This window comes from Tamandua tetradactyla, chromosome 13 (genome assembly GCF_023851605.1).
Source record: "Tamandua tetradactyla isolate mTamTet1 chromosome 13, mTamTet1.pri, whole genome shotgun sequence".
NCBI classification, from domain to species: domain Eukaryota; kingdom Metazoa; phylum Chordata; class Mammalia; order Pilosa; family Myrmecophagidae; genus Tamandua; species Tamandua tetradactyla.
In genome coordinates this window covers 6,014,882-6,038,981 of record NC_135339.1, presented here as the reverse complement: position 1 = coordinate 6,038,981, position 24,100 = coordinate 6,014,882, and the positions used below count along the sequence as shown (strand labels likewise).

Genomic DNA, 24,100 nt, shown 5'->3' with positions numbered 1-24,100 from the left:
TCAGCCAGAATCATGGTGGCCTGGACCCCAGCTAACTTGACCATTAACCCTTCCTTTTACTTCACTGACCTTTGAAAATGCCTCCCTCTCCCAACTCTCTCATGGTCACCCTTAGCGTGGATTTGTTTGCCAGGAGTCTTAGAGAACACATCGGAAGGAAGGGCTTCGGTGTGAGAAGATATAAGCTGAGCTTTTTGGTCCTGCAGAGTGGAAATGGTCTCCCCACTGGGAGCCTGTTCCCCCAGCACCACCAAGCCTGGTGTTCTGACAGATGGAGAGAGCTGCAACATATCATGGATTATTACTGATTTTTGGAGGAAAGCCCCTTTCTTGGCCAAGCCCCCAGGGTGCCTGGAAGCAGCCAGGAGAGGGAGAGGGCCTGGCTTCCCAGGGTACCCAGAGACGGAGACTATAAAGGCATCATACGCTGGAATGAGAGAGAGGCCCAAAGACGTGGAAGCTGAGGCTCAGAGAGGTTGTGCAAGTTGCCCGTGGTCACACAGCCAGGAGGTGGCAGGGTGAGGTGGGCACAAGAGACAAAACTCACTCTCCTTTCAACTTGGATCCAATTCAGTCTTTGCCAAGCCTTGGGGTAGAGGCCCAAACATGCAGCTCCTCCAGGAGAGGGCTGCTCTCAGGAGAGGGGAGGGCCGTGACCCAGGACAAAGGTCCTATCCTTCTGCCTCTGGGCCTGGGAACTGCTCCAAGCCCTCACTGACAGTTTAGGTTCCACACTCATGTGCACGTGTGTGTGCATGCATGTGTGTGTGTGTGCGTGTGTGCATTTGTGCACACTCACTCCAACATATATATCCACACCTATCCACACGAAGGTTTCCAGATCTAATTGTCGAGGTCCTAGTGTGGGACATCTGCCTGAGTACCTGTTGTGGACCCCTTGGTTCACAGATTCATTCATTTATTCACTTTGTGACATATTGACGCTGGGAGGATAAAAAGCAGTAAAGCCTAGCCCTGCCCCCAAAGGCTCTCAGGCTATTGGGCAAGGCAGCCACATAACCAGGCACAAGATACAGATGCAATTATCCAATCTCCTCACCTCTACTTGGGATGTCTCTTTGGATTTCCCTTCACCCGCCCCATCCCTCACTTTGCCGCTCAGTCTGTCTTTCCATCTCAGGAAATGCACCAACACATACCCAGTTTGCAAATCCAGAGACCTAGAAGTCACCTGAAGTTCCTCTTTTCTCCCTCACCCATCTGGGCTAACCCACCCTTGGGTGCAGTCAGCTCTCTCCAAAACGCATCCCCAAGCCCTCCTCTCTGCTCCCTGTTCTCCTATCACCTTCGCTTCAGCCAAAGCCCCCTGCTTTGTTCTGCCTGCGAGCCTCTTCCATCCATTCTCCACATATAGCCAGGGTCACCCAAAAAGCGAAACATGAATTACACCAGGCCACAAAAAGCGCTAAAACCTTCAACAGCTTTCACTGCACGAAGAATAAGGTAAAACCTCTGCACCGCTGACAACAGGGCCAGGTACCATGTGCCCTTGCTTACTCACGAGCTTGCTGTCCCGTCTGCCCCAGTCCCACTGGCTCCCTTCTGCCTTCTCAAACTATCTGTGGTCTGGGACCAGGTTTCATTTTAACTCTGTAAACTCTTTGTAAGACACAGCAAAAATGAATCACTAGAAAAATGAAATAAAGGCATAACATGCAAGACCAGATGTTATATTATTAGATTCAACAGACATGAAATTCCTTTGCCAAATTGCTACAGAAGTTTATGAATGTTTCCTCTCAATCTTGGCACACCCCCAGCCATGGATGGGACCCCAATGGGTCAGTCCAATGCCTGCACTTGAGTCGCAGTAGGACACCTCCGGGCCTCGCTGTCCCCTAACCTCCTCTTTTAGAAGACTTTTACTGTTTGAGTTTAGCATAAAGGACCTGTCCTCAGGGAGACCATCCCTGGCCCCACATCCTGCCCCTGCCAGTCAGCCTCTCATCACTCTGTGTTACTTTCCAACATTCTCCTTTTCATTAATTTGCAATTTGTTGTTTCTTTACTCCCTAGATATGACTCTTTACTCATCCCAGAGCCCGCACTATCTAAGAGCAGGAAACTTAACTGCTCATCAGTTGCTTTATCCCTAGAGCCAGAAGGAGCTTGGCACAGAGAAAGTGCTCAATAAACATTTATTGTCTGAAAGGGTGGAATGTATGAATGGAAGGAAGGAAGGAAGGAGGGAAGGATGGGTGAATGGATGGGTAGATGGGTGGATGGATGGATGGATGGATGGATGGATGGATGGATGGATGGGTGAGTGAGTGGCTGGATGGGTAGATGGGTGGGTGGATGGATGAATAGATGGTTAGAAGGATGGATGAGTGAGTGTGTGGGTGGATGATGGGTAGATAGGTGGACAGAAGGTAGGTGGATGGATGGATGGACAGAAGGCATGCTAAGATCACGAGGGAATGGGAACTTTCTGCCTTGAACTCAGAGGAGGTTTCTAGAAGCGTGATGAAATAGTAGGCTTTTGAAGAAAGAGGAGTTCTCTTCCCAGATTGAGTGTAGGAACAAGGGCAAAGTCATGCCAAACAAAGTTCAACATAAGCAAGGGCACAAAGGGTAAAATGGCAAGACTCTCATGCAGGGTGTGAGGCAGGGTGAGGGTGGAGGTTTGAGAAAATCCCTTGGGTCTCCATGGACCATGGCAACAGGGGCACTCCACTGCTTTAAAAATGTGGGGAATTGATCTCTTCAACTGACACCATAATGAACTTATGGATTTTGTGCCTAATCAAGTTACAACAGGCAAGTTTTTATTCCCTCTTGCTCTCCCTTCCATCCTCTCTCCTGACCCTCCTTCCATCCTCACTCTCCCTTTCCCTGTCCAACCTCCGTCTCCTCTCCACCCTTCCGCCTGGTCCTTCTACCGTCCTCCCTCCTGCTCTCACCCTCCAGTCACTCCATCCCCACAGACTCTGCCAAGGGCCAGCTGCCAGGGCAGCCCCTTTGCATGAAGCAATACTACCAGCTCTTCTCCTCCTACCGGCTCCCTGGTCACACCCAGGACATGCTGGTGGCCCAGAAAGGCAGCATCATGCCAGAGCCCGAGCACGTCATCGTGGCCTGCTGCAACCAGGTGAGCATTCCTGACCCTGTGGTCCTTTGGGCCCTTGGGGAGGGTCATGGGGCAGGCGGTGAGTCCATGAGCTGACCCTTCCTGCCCTTTCGAGGGTGTGTACCCACTCCCCAGAGCCCCGTGGACAACGGGGGCAGGGTGCCCAAGACTTGGGTCTCCTGATCCCCCATCAGCTCCATTGATCTCCACTGGCCAACGTTTAAAACCTAGAGAAACTTCAGAAAGTGCCTCCCTGAGTCAAGAGAGAAGGTCACTGGGCTCTCAGGTTGAAAGGAGCACTTCTGGGACTGAGGGTCATTCATGAGCCCCCCGCCTGGCTGCAGCCTCTCCACCTTCGGGCACGTCAATCCCCAATCAAGAGGCCACACACAGATGGATGGACTGTTATGGACAGACCCACTGGGCCCACCATGTGTCAGGCTGTGTGCTCAGCCCTGCAGGGTTTCATCCTATCCAATCCTCACCACATTCCTCCAAAGAAGGCCTTAGCATCCCTCCGCTTGACGAAGAGATGACACTCCAAGAAGTTCAGTGGCTTGTCCAAGGGGAGGGACCCCTCAGTCTACCTAAAGCCACAAGCCCACTGCAGTTAGGGTGTTCAGACTGGTTTCCATCAGGTGTTCCGGGGACAGGCTGAACGCAAGGGTTCCCAACTCTTTCCCACCAGATGCACGTCTTTTATGTATCACCACTCCATATAAATATTTCTATCTGACATAAAGGGTGAGTTTTTTCCTCCCACTAGATATTAAGTTTGACAACCACCCCAGCAACTCCCCTTGGTATTTCTTCTAAAACGTTTCCTTCTTGGGCTCATCTCACATTTTTGGTAAATCAGTAGCTCAGTGAAATTGTGCCATCCGAGAGCAGCTGTGAACCCTGTCCCCAGTCTGGAGGCTGACCTGGAGGCTTCCCAGCCCACCTGACACCCTGGCTGGGTAGCCACAAAGCAGGAGCTTTTCTCTATCTTCCTTCAAACCTCTAAACCAGCCCAAACCAGCCCCACAGCCTCAGTGGCCATGCCCCCTGCTAGAGCTTGGGCAGATGCACCCAGATGTCCTGCAGATGAAAAGGGGCTCTTGACCTTTGTTGAGAGCTGCAAACAAGAACACCCCCCAGGCTGGCATGTAAAGCACATGTAGGCACATATGTGTGTGTGTGTGTGTGTGTGTGTGTTCACATCGAGCATTTTGTGTGTCATTTTCTGATTTTCATCTTCTGGTGCATATTAGTCTCCAACTTGCCTTTTTACCACCACTCACCAGTGTGTTTGAGTCTGTGGTTCTCTCTAGAGCCAGGCCGTTCCCTTTAATGCTGGGTGGGAATACACTGGACAAACACACTGCATTTTATTTAACTGTGCCCTTACTGAAGAATATTTGGGTTGTTTCTGCTGCTTTGCTACTGAGAGCAAGGCTGGTATGCACATTCCCTCACATGTCTTCTAGTGCACACGGATATTTGTTTTTCTAAGCCTTAGGCTACAGTATGTATTTGCAAATGCAATTGCTTAGTCAGAAATTGTGCATGTTTCTAGCCTTGCTGTTAAGTGCTCTCCAACAGTGGTTGTAGCTTTTTATACTTCTCCAGCAGTGTGTGAGGACACTCGATTCCCCACAAGCAGAATGGTTTCCTGTGAACGGAGAGCCCCCAAACCCAGCGTCTTTTCAGTTAAAGGTGTTCTGGCCTTCTCTGGGAGCCCAGCACAGTCCGCAGTTTTGGGTTGGTCCCAGACTGTGGCTCTCCAGAACCATCAACCCCTTTGGGAAGCTCAGGTCTCAGCATTCCCATCCGAGCTCACGGGACAAGGGGCAATGGAGACCTGGCCCCTGGGGCCCTGTTTTGAGCTCTTTTGCCACAAGTGACGTGTTTGACCTGTCTCCCCCACAGTTCTTTGTCTTGGATGTTGTCATTAATTTCCGTCGTCTCAGTGAGGGGGACCTGTTCACTCAGTTGAGAAAGATAGTCAGAATGGCTTCCAACGAGGACGAACGCTTGCCCCCAATCGGCCTGCTGACGTCAGACGAGAGGAGCGAGTGGGCCAAGGCCAGGACTGCCCTCGTGAAAGGTTAGCAGAGTGACCCAGCACTTCTCCATGTTCATCGCATCCTCACCCTCGCTGGTTTTCCCTCCTCTGGGGCCCGGGAGCAGGGACTCACATCTCCACTAGCCGTGGCCCTCTAAGGACCGAACAGCGGGTCCTGCTGTCAGTGGCAGTGCCACGACCTCTTGTAGCCGCGTGCTTCATCTGGCAATGTTCCAGCTTCCCAATTAGACTGATTAGAGCTGCAGTGGGGGAGGAGTCCCGGGTCACGCGGGGTGCACTGGCTGGAGGAAGGCTGCCGTTAGACCGCTCTGTTTTCGCTGGTGATAAGAAACGGTGCTTATTTTGGAGATCTGAGTTGCCCGGGGAGCTTGGGGTGTGTGGGGTGAAATCCACATCTGGGAGTGTACACAGCCACCAAATCACAGTGCATGGCCATGATTTCTCGGTCCTGGGACTTTTCATCATGAAGCGAATTCTTGAAGCTGGCTTCTACTTCCAGCTGGCTGCTGCTCTTATGAATGTCTCTGGGGATTCCCACAAGAAAACCAGTAATAGTCTTAACATTTTCTAGCACCCTTCTGGAAACAACTTTTCAATTCTAAAGCCGGCCCTAGGTCCAGGAACTGGATGGAGTGCCTTCCTTTCTTGCATACTTTAGAGATTCTGGGATGAAGCGTGAGGTGTCTCTGAGTCTCCATCTGTTCATCCAACTGAGCAGTCCATTCTAGCTGAGGAGCCTGGGTTCGGGGTGGGGGATCAAAGAGGCAGAAAGGAGGTGGCCCCTGTCCATGAAGAGGTTGACTGAATAGCAAACGGGGGGAGACACAGAATGAGGGAAGAGTTCACCTACATGATAATATGAAGTCTACCCAGACAGGGCAATGTAGACAGCAAGTGCTAAATAAGTGCTCCAGGACTTCAGAGAGGGGAAGGATCCCTTCCAATTGGGAGGACGTTGAAAGGCTTCTTCGGAGGCGGTGGGAGTTGAGCAAAGCCTGATCCATGGGTGAGGTTGGCCCAGGCAGAGCTAGAGAGAGGGCACGCACCCAGGTGGGTGGACAGAGTCTCCAGGGACCACAAAGAGAGCAGTCCAGCCAATAAGGATGGCCTTGTGGGCCACACCTGGAGAGTGAGAAGGTGGTGGACCCGGCTCTGTGACGACAGACAGGCCCTCGTGCTTTCTGGCCCTCCCCCGAGACCCAGCTGGCTCCCGGCATCCCAGGCCCTTCTCACCCCCACCCGTCCCCACATGGTCCTGCATGTTTGTCTCAATTGCATTTCTCACTCTCTGAAACCAGCCTTCCATTGATTTGATTAATGCCTATTATCTGTCTTCCTCCCTGGTCTGTTAGTCCAGGGTAACAAGGACCCCGTCATCTGGTTTAACTTCTGGATCTGCTGTGCCAAACACAGCAGGGGCCCAATTACATTTGTTAAATAAAAGGATGACGTGTTGCTAATGATACTGGGCCCCAGACCTGTTTCCCACTTCCCAGTGAATTACTCTTTCATTCAATTATTGGGCGTCTGCTGAAGGCTCCGTCCGAAATTGGGGGCTGCCTCGACTACGGGAGGTGTGAGACCTGACCCCGTTCTCACAGATCTGACTGCCAATTCAGAAATTAGTTGTTTATAATCTGAAAGTGAATTAATTCCTTCAGGACACCACGATGTGATCAAATTCCACTATTCTCCCCTCCAGGGACAAAGACAGGCATCAAAATAATCGCTTCTGCTTCCCGTATGGTTTCCACTTTATTAGTGAGCCAGGCTCAAGCCATCTCCCCCCAGGGCTGACCAGGGTTGCCTTCAGGTCTAAATGCTTGGGCCACACTAATCAGAATTAATTTGTTAATGGCATTTGATCTGATTTCTGGGGGAAGAGCAACAGAAAGCAGGGAGGACACGGGCATTCTCTTTGGAAATCCAATTAATCCAGTTAGCACTCACTTTGTCATTTGCACAGCAGGAAACCAATCCTTCACAGAGCCCTCTTCCCTGCAGGAACCCCTGTCACGGACTGGAGACTGGGAAACCATTTGGGAAACCAGTTGGGTTTAAAAGTGAAAGATTATGGCAGCTCAGATTGGAGTTGAAAGAGAAGATGTATAAACATGGATGCACTCTGGCTTTATTTTGGAAGTAGAAGCAACAGGAAGGAAAAGATAAGTGAGAAAGAGTCCTGTGGTTTTGGTTTGACCAACAGAGTGGAGAGTGGTGCCATTTACTAAGATGGAAGCATGTTGGGGAAGTGTCACAGAAGGAGAAAGGGCTTCTCAGTATGTTAGGTTGGAGATGCCTTGAATCATCTAAGTGGGAACGTCAAGTTAGATCTATGCGTTTGGGGCTCAAGGGAGAGGCCAACACAGAGACATAAATTTTAGAGCCACCAGCACATAAATGTCATTTTAAGTCATGGACTTAGATGAGATCATCCAGAAAAAAAAAAAGAACAGGGACCATGAGTCAAGTGGAGAAAGATGCAAAGAGGATTGAGAAAGATTCAGCAGAAGAAAGGGGAACCGGGAGGTGAGTCACGAAATGCCAGCTTTGCGCAGAAGGAGAGGCCAACCACCCTGAACATTGCCAAGAGGTCGAGAACGGCAGGACCTCTAGGAGACACCAGATTTAGTCACCGGAAAGTCACTGGTGACCTCTAGAAGATTCAGACGGGAGTAGTTGGAAGAGCAAACAATTCTGTGCTGATGGAAATGACCCAATGGCTGAAATAAATTGTTGATGAGGAAATCATGGCATAGAATCAGTAAGTATAGATGATTCTTTTCAGACATTTTGGTATGAAAGAGAGTGGAGAAATGGGGGAGTAACTGGGAGAGGATGGGGGTCAAGGAAAGCTTTTTGAAATAAAAATTGGAGATACAAGTGCATGGTTGTATGTTGATGGAAATAATCCAGTGATAGAAATTGTGAACGAGGAGAAGGGAGAAAAATGGAAGAGTGGAATTCTTGCAAGGTGGAAGGAGATGGACCCCAGTGGATAAGAGGGCTCTGGTAAGTGCAGGGAAAGTTGAACACATAGGGAGAAGTGCCTGCAGCTGCAGCTGTGGTGGAGGAAGATGAGGTGAATCCTTACTGGTCATTTCTCAGGGTAGGAGAATCCTAGCCATGAGCTGAGGCAGGGGGTATTCTTAAAACAAAAGAGAATGCATGAAGTAGCCTCCTGGAAAGCGGAAAGGAGAACTTAGGGAACTTGGCAAGATTAATGGACTGTGTTGAGCTCATAGCGCGGGGTTTGGGGGTCATAAAATTTAGGAGAAACTAATTAGCATTGTTATGTGACTGTTCCCCCCACAATGTTCCTCAGGTTCAGGCAAAGGGAAAGCTGATTGTTGGGTTCAGCCAGGGTTGGTGAACACGAATGAGGCAGGGAGGGGAGGTGAGGCAAGGGTGTGGCTGTGGTATTGGGAACCAAACTGAGTGAGGTGCTCAGTGAAAGATGGAAGACGAAGGTGGACGGTAAAATGAGCAGTGGAGATGATGGGTCTTGGAGGTCTCAGCAAGGGCTGAGACGTGCTGCAGGGGGATTGAGAGGATGGACTGGAGAATCCGAGCTGGTCGGTGTGGGATACTGAGCACTGAGATTCCAGCGATGGTCAGAACCTAGTAACGATAAGGTCCGAGAGGTGACCGTAGGCGTGGGTGCCTGGGGGAGAGGGTTAGATGCATAAAGGTGGAGGAGGTCGAGGAATTGAGAGATGGAAATTTGGGGGAGCCGCCCAAGTGTACATGAAAGTTACAGAGAATGAAGCTACAAATGGCAAAGGGGAGGAAGGAGAACAAGGGACTAAGATCTTCACAATGAGAAGGGATGAGAAGGTGAGCATAATTCAGCAGCAAGGAGGTGAGGCAGTCTACCTCTGAAAGGAAGGGGGAAGAGATACAGCTTAGGAGGGGAAAGAGCTGTCAGGGAAGACTTCTTTCTGGCAGCCTTATGGCCCTGAGGTTCTTGAGTGTGGGAGGAAACGAGCTCCCTGGGAGAGGACTGTGGGCGAGGCAGAAGGTGAAGCAAACACTTGATGATGGCACAGGGGAACTGGCCCTTCATGAAGGCGGGGGGGACTGAACCCATTCAGAGGACATGGAGAGTGGGAAGGAGTAGCAGTGCCAATGGGTAGCCCAGGAGGCTAGTATTTGGGAGTGTGACGTGTGAGGAGGTTGTCCTGCTGGCCCTTTGGACATGGTGGGTCATCACTGCAAGTGACAGTCCCAAGTCACTGCCTGGCTGTGGTTGTTAGGGGTGAGGAGGGGTTTTCCTGGCCCTCAGCAGTTTCCCAGTCAACACTGCAGAATTGGGGGGGGTGAGGGTGAGCTGTTTCAGGGTATCATAGACCTCACACCTCCTCTGCTGAGGTCCCCCACTCCTGTCCTGGGAACTGGGGCTAGAGACCAGTGACCGGGCACTGGTGCTAAGGTGGACACTGCCCAGCAGGAAGCCTCGGTGCCCAGCCAAGCTCCCCTCGACCTGGCTGAGGTCTGGACGGAGGAACCTGAGCTCAAGCAGAAAGTGCCTCTGAATTCTCGTGCTGTCACCTGAGGCCCAGAGGAGCAGGGGCTTGTCCACCTGACCTGTCATTTCATCAACCCTCCCTCCTTTGAGGCCATCCCTGGTCCTTCAGCCCCCAACCAGATGAGCCCCCAGGCTGCCCAGGCTGACCCTAGCCAGGAAGCTAGGAGGAAATGGAGCTCATGGAGCCGGGCAGTGGCGAAACTGCGATTCTGCCCACACAAACCCATGCTCATCGCTTGTGCTTCTGGGCTCCAGGGCCCCCACGGCCCCTCACTCATGCAGAACTTCATGCAGAAAGTAATCAGCAGCCCAAGCATCCACAAATCAATACCAAATCCCCTCCTGAGGGCCAAGGTGCTAGGAGCTGGGAATAAATGACTTAAAGAACTGCCACTGCACCCCAGGGGTGTTATGACAGGAGCATTTAGGATAAAACCAAAGGAGCATCTTGGGCAAGAGTCCTGCGGGAAATTCAGAGCCTCCTTCCTCCTCCTACCACAACCTGGGAGGGCTGCCTGTAGGAGGTGGGACCTGAGGCTAAAGCCAAGTGGATTAGGGTCAGTGTGTCTCAGCCCTGCTGCAGACTGGGGTTGCCTGACTACATCAAAATCATCTACAGAATCTCTTTAAAAATACAGATCCCAGTGCTTCTCCTTGGGCAGGACAAGAGTGAGACCCAGGAGTCCGTATTTTGAAAGCACCCTGGTGTTTTCATATGCAGTCAAGTTTGGGACCCAGCAGCTGCCATGTGTCACGATCCCACCTTGAACCTGGCCCTTTATCCAGGTGCTTTTGATCCCCTGTGGACCATGACCTGGGAGGCAGGTGCTTTATCACCACTGGACAAAAGAGAAAGCCACATCTCACGGGGCTCAAGGGGCTGTGGGAGAGCCGGGATTCGCTTTCAGCACCTGCCTCCCAAGCCCGCCAACTGCAGGGGCTTAAAGAGAGCTCAGAGCCTCAGAAGGGGCCTGCCCGCCCTCTGGGGTGCATCCCTCCCCACCCAGCCAGCCGCAAAGGCCTCAGCCTCCCTGAACCCAGGAGGAGCCAACACCGTCTCTCCTGGCCTGGAAATCTAATCAGACATTCGGCCCTGCGTCTGGAAGACTGCAGCACTTGTCAATTTGTAGGAAAAGGATGGCCATCCCAGAGGCCCCGGAGCCTCTGGCTTTCCTGGGTGCCTGCGCATGGAGATCCCACACACCAGATTTCTGAGGCAGATGCTCTCCATTTACACAGTCCCGTAAATATTTATACCCAGCAGACAATGAGGGCTGAGCCACTGCTTTCAAGGAGGGAGCGCGCAGAAGGCAGCAGCTGCTGCATACAGACGGCCTCAGTGGCGGTTTGCGAGAACCGCTCAGGATGAGGCATTTTCTATTAAAGATCGTCATCCAGAGCTGGGCAAGTCTGCTGATTTTAAAACCAATTACACATTAGCAATAACAGCCTCTCCCATGTAATTGGCCCAGAGATACCTCCTGGGTGCTGTGCACTGAGCTGTTCTCTTTCTTTTGGAAGGGGCTGGGGCCAAGGCAGGTCTCCCACAATGCGAGTGTGAAATGAGGGTGCATCGTTTTATGCATCAGGAAGATGGCATCCATGCAGGGAGGGGCAGGGGGGCAGGAGCAAAGCACCGAGCTTAGCCTGTCCTTTCCCACTGGTCCTCTAGGGACTCAAACATCTCGTGGATGGCTTCTCCGCCCTGTGGAAAGGACTAAAGGGATGGTGGGTCGGCTGTGCAGCAGATGGCCTGAGGCCTGGCACACACAGGGTGTTTGCTAAATGGTAGCTCTAATTCGATTTGGGGAAACACTCTGGGGAGGCTTTGAGCAAGATCTGCAACCTCTATGGAAAAATCTGGTCAACCGAAAAGAGGCACCTGCTGAAACGGTCTTGGGGGCCAACAGCCCCCAGACTGAACGGTCTTTGCTCATTGCATGAACCCTAATGCGGATTCACTCTGGGCATACTATTTTCCTTCCCCAGGACCCTCCATGCACTCTGTGATCCCCGTGCATATACAGACCAGCCACCTCTCTCTGGTTTCTCCCCGGTTGCCATCTCTCCAACCTTCACCTCCATTTTGCATGCAGCACAGTAATTTGGGTACCAGGCATCTGGGATGTGTTTCTTGGTATCTCCTGCTTTTCCTCCTAACCCCCACACCCACCATGCCCCCTCCCTCCAATTCTGGCAGCATGACAGCACTTCATAGTCCCTGCCTTTGCGGGTGCTTGGAGAGAACCTGGAGAAAGAGCCATTCTTGGTTCTTAAGTTCCTTTTTATTGTTAAATCAAACTTCTTATTTTTAGGCCATTGCAGACTCCAAAATAATATATAGAGATTCCATGTACCCTTTCCCTGCTCCCCCAGTGGTGGCATCTCCCGAAATCTCTAGTCCAACATCACAATCAGAATGTTGACATCCATACAGCTGAGATACAGACAGTTCTGTCCCCACAGGGGTCCCCTGCGTTGCCCTTTCATAGCCACACCCACTGCCCTCCCGCCCCACCTCCTCCTTGACCTCTGCACCACTCTGGTTCTCCAGTTCTAGGATTTTGTCATGTTTAGACTGTTGCAGCGATAGAATCATCCAGATGGTGTGGTCTTTTGGATTGGCGTCTTTTCACTCGGCACCATCCCCTCGGGAATCCTCTGAGTTGCTATGGGTCTCAATACGTCACGCCTTGCCATTGCTGGGCATTTGTCCGCGGAATGAATACCCACCGCGTGTTTAATCATTTGCCTCTTGAATGACGTCTGGGCCATTTCCAGTCTTTGGTTGTTATGAATAAAGTGAACATTGGTGGATGGGGTTTTTTGCAAGAACGTAAATTTTCTGTGGAAAATTTACTGAATACGCTAGATCATAGAGCAGTTGCATGTATAGTTTTGGGGTTTTTTTTCCCCTTTTTTTTAAGAAACTGCTAAACTTTTTTCCAGAGAGGCTGTATCATTTTATATTCCCACCAGCAAGATGTGAGTGATCCAAATTTCTCTCCAGTCTCCCCAGCATTTGGTGTGTACATTATTTATTATTTTGGCCACTCTAATGGGTGTATAGTGATATCTCATTGTGGTTTTAATTTGCATTTCCCTAATGACTAATGATGTTGAAAAGCTTCTCATGTGCTTGTTTGCAACCAGTATATTTTCTTGGGTGAAATGTCTGTTCATGCATTTTTAGCCCATTTTCTAAGTGGGTCGTTTGGTTTTTTTGCTGTTGAGTTTTGAGAGTTCTCTGTATTCTAGATACTAGCCCTTTTCTGGATTTGTGGTTTGTTAAAGTTTCTCCCAGTATGTAGTTTGTCTTATTTATCTTTTAAAATAGCGTATTGCACTGAGTAAAGCTTTTAGAATTTTGATGAAGTCTAATCTATCAACTTTTTAGTTAATGGATTCTGATTTTGGTGGCAAGTCTAAGAATGCTTTGCCTAGACCTAGATCCCAAGATTCTTCTCCTATTTTTTCTAAATTGGATATTTTGCGTAAATTTTTCTAAAATGTGTGAGGTTTATTTTATTTCATTTTTTTGCCTAGTTGCTGCAGTAGTTTTATATGTTGCTGAATTCTATTTATTAATATTTTGATATATCTTGTGTCATCAATATTCATAAAAGATCTTGAACTGCAGTTTTAGTTTTTGTCTCTTATGCTGATAATGAATTGAGAAGACTTCCCTCCTCTACAATTTTCTAGAAGAGATCGTGTAGATATGGTGTTAATTCTTCTTTAAATGTTCACTAGAATTCTGCTGTGAAACCACCTAGGATGGAGATTTCTCTTTCAGGAATTTTTTAAACATGCAAATTCAATGTCCTTAACAGTTACAGGGATATTTAAATGATTTATTTTACACTGAGTATGTTGTAGTAGTTTGAACTTTTCAAGGAATTGGTCCATTTCATCTAAATTGTCAAATTTATGTTTGGAGGGCTGTTCATAGTGTTATCTTATTATCCTTTGTGTGTCTGCAGGGCCTGTAGAGCTAGCCCCCATTTCATGCCTGATATGGGTAATTATTTTTTCCTTTTGCCTTTGCCAATTGTTTTCTCTTCATTGAAGAAGTTTTAAGTTTACAGAAAAATCATGCAGGAAATAGAGATCCCATTTAATAGCCCCCCATTAGGAGCACTTTGTATTAGTGTGGTACCATTTTACAATTATGAAGGAGTATTACTATAATGACACTATTAACCCTAGTCCAAATACTTGTTTGTGGTGTCCAGTTTCCTGTAGTATTGGTTTTTAACATTTTTATTCTGGTGACAGATATACAACCTAAAATTTCCCCTTTTAACTACATTCAAATATATAATTCAGTGCTGTTAATTGCATTCACAACACTGTGCCACCATCACCACCATCCATCACCAAAGCTTTTCCATCACCCCAAACCGAAATTCTATGTCAAGTAAGCATTGACTCCCCATTCTTGGCTTCTACCCTGGTCCATGGTAACCTGTATCCTAGTTCCTGAATTTATGAATTTGCTTATTCTGATATTCTGTACCAGTGAGGTCATGCAATTTCTGTCCTTTTCTGTTGGGCTTATTTCACTCAATCTGATATCTTCCAGGCTCATTCATTGTCGCACGTATGGGGACTTCATTACTTCAAGGCTGAACCCTCTTCCATTGTATGTCTATACCACAGCTTGTTTATCCAGTTGTCTGTTAATGAGCCCTTGGACCGCTTCCATCTTTTGGAAATTTTGAATAATGCTGCTTATGAACATCACAATGTGTGTAAATGTTCAAGTCCCTGCTTTCAGTTCTTTTGGGTATATACCTAGAAGTGGGATTGTCAGGTCACATGGAAATGTTACCCTTAACTTTCTGAGAAACTGCCAAACTGTCTTCTACAATGACTGCAACAGTTTTCATTTCCACCAATAATGCATTATGGGTCCCTATTTCTTTACATCCTCACAAACGCTTGTTATTTTTCCTTTATTTCATACTAGCCATTCCGGTGGCTGTGAAAGGGTATCTCATTATGGTTTTGATTTTCATTTCCCTAATAGCTAATGATGTTGAGAATCTTTTCATGTGATTTTAGTCATTTGTATATTGTCTTTGGAGAAATGTCTATGAGGGTCTTTTATCCATTTTTAAAATTGAATTGTGTATCTGTTTGTTGTTGACTTGTAGGATTTCTTTATATATTCTTGGGTGTTAAACCCTAATTGAATATATGGTTTTGAAATATTTTCTCCCATCTATAGGTCGTCTTATCACTTTCCACTTTCATGATGAAGTTCTTTGATGTACAAAAGTTTTAAAATTTGATGAAGTCCCATTTATCTACTTTTTCTTTTGTTGCTCATGTTTGGGTATAAAGTCTAAGAAACCATTGCCTAACACAAGATCCTGAAGATACTTCCCTGTCTGTCTTTTTCTAGGAATTTTGTACTCCTGATTCTTTCATCTAGGTCCTTGATCCAAATTTTGAATTAATTTTATATGTGGAAAGGAATTTCTTTATTCTTTTGCGTATGGATATGCAGTTCTCCCGGTATCATTTATTGAGGAGACTGTTCTTTCCCCATTGAGTGACCAAGGCCCCTTGTCCAGAATCAATCGGCCATAGATGTGAGGGTTGATATTTGAACCTTCAACTCAATTCCATATGCCTATGTGTCTGTCCTCGAGTCACTGTCATGCTGTTTTCACCACTGTTGGGATATGTGAGTCCTCTAACTCCTTTTTTCTTTTTTCCAGAAGGTTTGAGTTATTCAGGGCCCCTTACCCTTCCGTATAGATTTGATAATTAACTTTTCCAGGTCTGCAGAGAAGGCTGTTAGAATATTTATTGGGATTGTGTTGAATCTGCCAGTCGCATTAGATATCTTAATATTTAATCTTCAAACCCATGATCATGGAATGTCCTTTCATTTATTTAGGTATTCTGTGATTTCTTTTAGCAATGTTTTGAAGTTTTTCATGCATAAGTCCTTTCCATCCTTGATAAATTTATTCCTAGATATTTGATTCTTTTAGTTGCTATAGCAAATGAGTTTATTTTCTTGATTTCTTTTACAAATTATCCATTACTTGTATATAGAAGCACTACTGTTTTTTGTGTGCTGATCTTGTACCCCCACTTTGCTGAATTCATTCATCAGCTCTAGTAGTTTTGGTGTGGATTTCTCGGAATTTTCTCTATATAGGATCATGTTATCTGTAAGTAGGGGAAGTTTTATTTCCTATTTTTCAATTGGGATGCTTTTATTTCTTTTTCTTGTTTAATTGCTCTGACCAGAACTTCCAGTATTATGCTGAATAACAGAGGTGGAAGTGGGTCTCCTTGTCTTTTTCTTGATTTTAGAGAGAAAGCTTTTCAGTCTTTCATTGAGTGTGATGTTAGCTGTGGGTTCCTCATATGTGCCTTTTATCATGTTAAGGAAATTTCCTTCTAATCTTCATTTTCTAAGTGTTTTTTATTAGAAGCAGTGCTGGATTTTGTCAAACAGCTTTTCCACATCAATTGAGATGATCACGTGCTTTTCTTCCTTTCATTCTGTTAATATCAGTATATTACATTAATTTATTTTATGTTGAACCCACTTGTATACATAGGATAAATCCTGTTGAGCATTGTATATAATTCTTACAATGTGCTATTGGATTCAGTTTGCTAGTATTTTGTTGAGGATTTTTGCATCTATATTTATAAGAGATATTGGCCTGTAATTTTCTTTTCTTATGGTATCTTAATCTGGCTTTGGTATTAGGTGATATTAGCCTTATAGAATGAGTTAGGTAGTATTTCTTCCTGTTCAATTTTTTGGAAGAGTTTGAGCAGGGTTAGTATTAATTCTTCTTGGACTGTTTGGTAGAATTCACTCATGAAGCCATCTGGACCTGGGCTTTTCATTGTTGGGAGATTTTTTATGACTGATTCAATCTCTTTACTTGTTATTGATCTGTTGAGATCTTGCATTCCTTCAAGAGTCAGTGTATGTAATTTGTGTGTTTCTAGGAAATTCTCCATTTCATCTAGGTTAACTAATTTGTTGGCATACGGTTGTTCTTAGTATCCTCTTATAATACTTTTTATTTCTGTGGGTTAGGGAGTATTCTCTCCCCTTTCATTTCTAAACTGTAGTTATTTGTATCCTCTCTCTTTTTTGTTGCTGTTGTTAATCTGGCTAAGATTTGTCAATTTTACAGATTTTTTTTCTAAGAAAAAAACAGCTTTTGGTTTTGTTGATTCTCTCTACTGTTTTTTATTCTCTATTTCATTTATCTCTGCTCTAACCTTTGCTTTTTCCCCTTCCTTCTGCTTGCTTTGGGTTTAGTTTGATCTTCTTTTTCTTGATTCTCCAGTTGTGAGCTTAGGTCTTTGCTTTGAGATCTTTCTTCATCTTTAATGTAAGTATACCCATACGTTTTGGTATGTTATGTTTTAATTTTCATTTGTCTCAGATATTTCCTAATTTCTCCTATGATTTCTTGTTTGATTTCTTGGTTGTTTAAGAGTGTAATGTTTAACAGCACAATAATACCTAATTGTAAAGTAATCATGTTAAAACACTGAATGAAGCTGCATCTGAGCTATAGGTTTTTTTTTTTTTTTTTTTTTACTATCATTATTACTTTTATTTCTTTTCTCTATATTAACATTCTATATCTTTTTCGGTTATGTTGCTAGTTCTTCTAAACCAATGCAAATGTACTAAGACATGATGATCATGCATCTATGTGATGATGTTAAGAATTACTGATTGCATATGTAGAATGGTATGATTTCTAAATGTTGGGTTAATTTCTTTTTTTCCATTAATTAAAAAAAAAAAAAGAGAACGGGTAATTGGAGCTGAAGGGATACAGACTGTACAACGGGACTGGATATAAAAACTCAGAAATGGACAACACAATACTACCCAATTGTAATGCAATTATGTTAAAACACTGAATGAAGCTGCATGTGAGGTACAGGTTTTTTGTTTTTTTTGTTTTTTTTTTTTCTTTCTATTATTGTTTTAATTCTTATTCTGTTGTCTTTTTATTTCTTTTTCTAAATCGATGCAAATGTACTAAGAAATGATGAATATGCAACTATGTGATGTTATTAAGAATTACTGATTGTACATGTAGATTGGAATGATTTCTAATTGTTTTGTTAATTCTTTTTTTAATTAATTAAAAAAAGAGTATAATGTTTAATTTCCACCTATTTGTGAATTTTCCAGTTTTCCCTCTGTTATTGATTTCTAGCTTCATTCCATTGTGGTCAGGGAAAATATGTTGTATGATTTCAATATTTTTTAATTTATTGAGACTAGTTTTATGACCTAGGATATGATCTATCCTAGAGAATCATCCATGTGTGCTAGAGAAGAATGTGTTGAGTGGAGCATTCTATGTATGTCAATTAAGTCGTTTGTTCATAGTATCGTCAAGTCTTCTATTTCCTTATTGATCCTCTGTCTAGATGATCTACCCATTATTGAAAGTGGCCTACTGAATCTCTTACTATTAATGTAGAACCATCTATTTCTCCCTTCTAATCTGTCAATATTTGCTTCATATATTTTGGTGCTTTGCCATTAGGTGCATATATATATTTATAATTGTTATGTCTTGTTGTTGAATTGACACCTTTACTAGTATATGAGGGACCTTTTTGTCCCTCATACCAATTTTTGACTTAAAGTCAACTTTAACTGATATTAATGTACCTATCCAAGCTCTCTTTTGTCTACTATTTGCGTGGTATAATTTTTCCATCCTTTTACTTTCAACCTGTGTGTATCTTTGAATTTAAGTTGAGTGTCTTATAAACAGCTTATTTGGGTTATGCTGTTTTATCCATTCTGTCAATCTCTGCCTTTTGACTGGAGAGTTTAATCCATTTGTATTAGAAATAACTACTGATGATACAGAATTTTCTTCTGTCTTTAGCTACATGTTCTTTATATGCCATACCTTTTTTGTCCTCAGTTATTCCATTAATGCCTTCATATTTATTTTTTTTTAATCTACCATTTTGAATCCATTCTTATTTCTATCTTTATATATTTTCTTTGTGGTTACAATAGGGCTCAAATTTAACATTCTTAATCTATAGCAACCACATTTGATTTGATACCAACTTTACTTCATAGCACACAAAGTCACTGCTCCTTTACTCTTCCATCCTCTCACCTTTTTGTTACACTTGTTACAGGTTATATCTTTATACTGTGTCCTAAAGTATATCTTTATTCTGTGTCCTAAAGTACAAATTTACCATTACATTTTATGCATTTTAGAACCTACAAAAAGTGAAAAGTGGAGTTACATACCAAAAAATATAACACAGTAGTACTGGCATTTATTATTACTCCTATGGTTACATATACCAGAGTTTTTCTTTATACCACTTTGATGCACTTTGTATTGTCCTTTCCATTCAGTCTGAAAAAATCCCTTTAGCTTGTTGGGCTGCTCTAGTGGTGATTAGCTTTTGTTTATCTGGGACTGTCTCAGTCTTCTTCTCATTCTTGAAATGAGAAGAATTTCAAAAATTCTTGGATATAAAATTCTTGGTTGACAATCGTTTTCTTTTTTCTTTTTTTTTTTTATTAACGGAAAGAAAAAAAAAAGAAATTAACACAACATTTAGAAATCATACCGTTCTACATATGCACTCAGTAATTCTTAACATCATCACATAGATGCATGATCATCGTTTCTTAGTACATTTGCATCGGTTTAGAGGAACTAGCAACACAACAGAAAAAGATATAAAATGTTAATATAAAGAAAAGAAATAAAAGTAGTAATAATAGTAAAAAACAACAACAAACAAACAAACAAACAAGCAAACAAAAACAAAAAAAACCCTATAGCTCAGATGCAGCTTCATTCAGTGTTTTAACATGATTACTTTACAATTAGGTATTATTGTGCTGTCCATTTTTGAGTTTTTGTATCTAGTCCTGTTGCACAGTCTGTATCCCTTCAGCTTCAATTACCCATTGTCTTACCCTGTTTCTAACTCCTGCTGAACTCTGTTACCAATGACATATTTCAAGTTTATTCTCGAATGTCCGTTCACATCAGTGGGACCATACAGTATTTGTCCTTTAGTTTTTGGCTGGATTCACTCAGCATAATATTCTCTAGGTCCATCCATGTTATTACATGGTTCATAAGTTTATCTTGTCTTAAAGCTGCATAATATTCCATCGTATGTATATACCACAGTTTGTTTAGCCATTCTTCTGTTGATGGACATTTTGGCTGTTTCCATCTCTTTGCAATTGTAAATAACGCTGCTATAAACATTGGTGTGCAAATGTCCATTTGTGTCTTTGCCCTTAAGTCCTTTGAGTAGATACCTAGCAATGGTATTGCTGGGTCGTATGGCAATTCTATATTCAGCTTTTTGAGGAACCGCCAAACTGCCTTCCACAGTGGTTGCACCCTTTGACATTCCCACCAACAGTGGATAAGTGTGCCTCTTTCTCCGCATCCTCTCCAGCACTTGTCATTTTCTGTTTTGTTGATAATGGCCATTCTGGTGGGTGTGAGATGATATCTCATTGTGGTTTTGATTTGCATTTCTCTAATGGCCAGGGACATTGAGCATCTCTTCATGTGCCTCTTGGCCATCGTATTTCTTCTTCTGGTAGGTGTCTGTTCAAGTCTTTTTCCCATTTTGTAATTGGGTTGGCTGTCTTTTTGTTGTTGAGTTGAACAATCTCTTTATAAATTCTGGATACTAGACCTTTATCTGATATGTCATTTCCAAATATTGTCTCCCATTGTGTAGGCTGTCTTTCTACTTTCTTGATGAAGTTCTTTGATGCACAAAAGTGTTTAATTTTGAGGAGCTCCCATTTATTTCTTTCTTTCTTCAGTGCTCTTGCTTTAGGTTTAAGGTCCATAAAACCGCCTCCAGTTGTAAGATTCGTAAGATATCTCCCAACATTTTCCTCTAACTGTTTTATGGTCTTAGACCTAATGTTTAGATCTTTGATCCATTTTGAGTTAATTTTTGTATAAGGTGTGAGATACGGGTCTTCTTTCATTCTTTTACTTATGGATATCCAGTTCTCTAGGCACCATTTATTGAAGAGACTGTTCTGTCCCAGGTGAGCTGGCTTGATTGCCTTATCAAAGATCAAATGTCCATAGATGAGAGGGTCTATATCTGAGCACTCTATTCGATTCCATTGGTTGATATATCTATCTTTATGCCAATACCATGCTGTTTTGACCACTGTGGCTTCATAATATGCCTTAAAGTCTGGCATCGCTAGACCTCCAGCTTCGTTTTTTTTCCTCAAGATGTTTTTAGCAATTCGGGGCAACCTGCCCTTCCAGATAAATTTGCTTATTGGTTTTTCTAATTCTGAAAAATAAGTTGTTGGGATTTTGATTGGTATTGCATTGAATCTGTAGATGAGTTTAGGTAGGATTGACATCTTAATTATATTTAGTCTTCCAATCCATGAACACGGTATGCCCTTCCATCTATTTAGGTCTTCTGTGATTTCTTTTAGCAGTTTTTTGTAGTTTTCTTTATATAGGTTTTTTGTCTCTTTGGTTAAATTTATTCCTAGGTATTTTATTCTTTTAGTTGCGATTGTAAATGGGATTCGTTTCTTGATTTCCGCCTCAGCTTGTTCATTACTAGTGTATAGAAAAGCTACAGATTTTTGAATGTTGATCTTGTAGCCTGCTACCCCGCTGCACTCATTCACCAGCTCTAGTAATTTTGTTGTGGATTTTTCTGGGTCTTCTACGCATAGCATCATATCGTCTGCAAACAGTGATAGTTCTACTTCCTCCTTCCCAATTTTGATGCCTTGTATTTCCTTTTCTTGCCTAATTGCTCTGGCTAGAACTTCCAACACAATGTTGAATAATAGTGGTGATAGTGGACATCCTTGTCTTGTTCCTGATCTTAGGGGGAAAGTTTTCAATTTTTCCCCTTTGAGGATGATATTAGCTGTGGGTTTTTCATATATTCCCTCTATCATTTTAAGGAAGTTCCCTTGTATTCCTATCTTTTGAAGTGTTTTCAACAGGAAAGGATGTTGAATCTTGTCAAATGCCTCCTCCGCACCAACCGAGATGATCATGTGATCCCTCTGCCTTGATTTGCCGATACGGTGCATCACATTAACTGATTTTCCCATGTTGAACCATCCCCGCATACCCGGGATGAATCCCACCTGGTCATGAAGTACAATTCTTTTAATGTGTTGCTGGACAATCGTTTTCTTTCAACACTAAGTAGTTCTTCCCACCGCCTTCTTGCTTCCATGTTTCTGATGAGATGTTGGAACATAATCTTCTTGGGACTGTCTGGTACATAACATGTTGCTTTTCTTTTATAGCTTTCAGAACTCTCCTCATCCTTGGCATTCAACAGTTTAACTACTAGTTATCAGGGTATATTCTCTTCGAGTTTATCCTGTTTGGGATTCATTGGGCTTCTTGAATATGCATATTCATGTCTTTCGTTAAGTTGGGAAAGTTTTCTGCTATTATTTCTTTGAATATTCCTTCTGACCCTTTGTCTCTTTTCCTCCATCTGAGACTCTCATGTGCACACGTTAGAATGTTTGATGGTGTCCCACAGGTCTCTTAGGCTCTGTTTGCTTTTTAAATTACATTTAATTTTTCACCTTGCCTGAAAAATTTTAATCATTTGTCTTAGGGTTCACTAATTCTTTCTGCTTCCAGCTCCAATCTGCTATTGAAACCCACGAGGAAATTTTTCATTTAAGTTGGTATGACTCTCAACTCTAGTATTTCTGTTTGGTTCCTTTTACAAATTTGTCTCTTTTTGAGATCGTGATACTGTTCATTCATTGTTTTCCTGATATCATTTAGTTCTTTCTCTGTGTTTTCCCTTCTCTCCTTGAGCATATTGAGGATATTTTTTTAACATCTTATGTCTGGCACGTCTGAAGTCTGATCTTCATTGGTAGTTTCTGGATTTTTATCCTTTTTCCTTAGGATATGCTATCATTTCTTGTTTCTTTGTTTCTCTTGCAATCTTTTGTTGCACACTGTACCTTTTAATATTTGAAAATATTAAGTCTGGGAGTTAGTCACTGAGATATCTGTTCCTTAAATTTGCATCCAGTTAAAGATATGACAGATTTCCTTGACTGCCAGGAGCTACTATGAACAAATAAAATAACACACAAAAAACAACCTTTCCACAGCCTGCAAATTGGCTTTGCCTTGCGCAAGCCTTCCATTAAGAAAATCAGCCTGAGGGGAAGGTGAAGTGCATGGTCTCCTCTGTCTTTACTGAGCCTGTGTCTTGCCCTGGGCTTGAGCTTGCTCTTGGCCTTAGGTTTCTCCCATTTACAGGAATTCAAAAGTCTGGCTAATCCCTGTGAAATAGATATTCTCCCCCTCCTGGGTGCTCCATTGCATAAATTAAACAGATAATTCTTTGTCCCAGGTGGTTTTGACTTAATTATTTCTTATACTGCTTTAGTTGTCTGCAAAGCTGCCTCTGCCTGCAGGGCAGAGTTTCCTAGTTCAGTCTTTCATGCTGCCACCTGAAAGATTGGCATCAACAAATGGGCATTCCCAGCAGGTACAGAGAGGTTACTCTGTTCCTGCAGAGGCAGGACCAAGGACCCCACAAGGAGAGCACAGGCTGGCTCCATAGCAAGCCAGATCACAGGTAGGGGAGAGGCCAGTAGGGCCCCATGAGCTTCTCCAAATACTTTAAAAGCTGTATTCGTCTTGATTCAGCGCTCACGCAGTTACTGAAACCCTTCAATTGTTCCATAGTTCTGAGGAAGATGAGTCTGCCAGCTTTCCTAGTTGCTCAAAGATTCTGTGGGGGAATGGCACACTGGAGCATCTTACACTCTACCATCTTGATTGAACAGCTTGGTCGATTATTTTGTTGTCATTTCGTTGTTAGCATCTTGGTCGATTTTGATAGATGTTTGGCAATTGATTGATCTTTTCAAGGAAGTAGCTTTTCTCATTTTTTTCCTTCTTTTTTTTATTTTCAATTTCATTGATTTCTGCGCTCATCTTTATATATTTATTTATTTATTTATTTTTTACCTTCCATCTGCTTGATTTGGATTTATTTTGCTTTTCTTTTTCTAGGTCCCTGAGACCTTAGATTATTGACTTGAGATTTTTCTTCTTTTTTAACATAAGCATAGGGCTATAAACATCCCTCTCATCACTGCTTTAGCTTTTAGTTTAGATAGGTGTAATTTTATTTTCATTCATTTCAATGTATTTTTTGTGTGTGCTGTGAGATTTCCTCTTTTTATGATCCTTGAGAAGGAAGGCTGGTTCTTCTTTCACCCATGATTTATTTAGAAGTATGTCGACTCATTTTCAAGTGATTGGAGATTTCTCTGATATTTTTCTACTCTTGATTTCTACTTTGATTTCGTCTTTGCCGTAGAACACACTCT

The 24,100-nt window shown here is 43.5% G+C and overlaps 1 protein-coding gene across 1 annotated transcript in view; it reads left to right on the top strand.

Annotated features, from left to right (window-relative positions):
- The window catches only part of CHAT (choline O-acetyltransferase), a 56,022-nt gene that overhangs the window by 3,791 nt on the left and 28,131 nt on the right, over window positions 1-24,100 (top strand). The window contains exons 6-7 of the mRNA XM_077126486.1: window positions 2,932-3,112; window positions 5,003-5,180. Of these exons, the coding sequence (XP_076982601.1) occupies window positions 2,932-3,112; window positions 5,003-5,180 (359 nt within the window). The remainder of the gene's footprint in view (window positions 1-2,931; window positions 3,113-5,002; window positions 5,181-24,100) is intronic.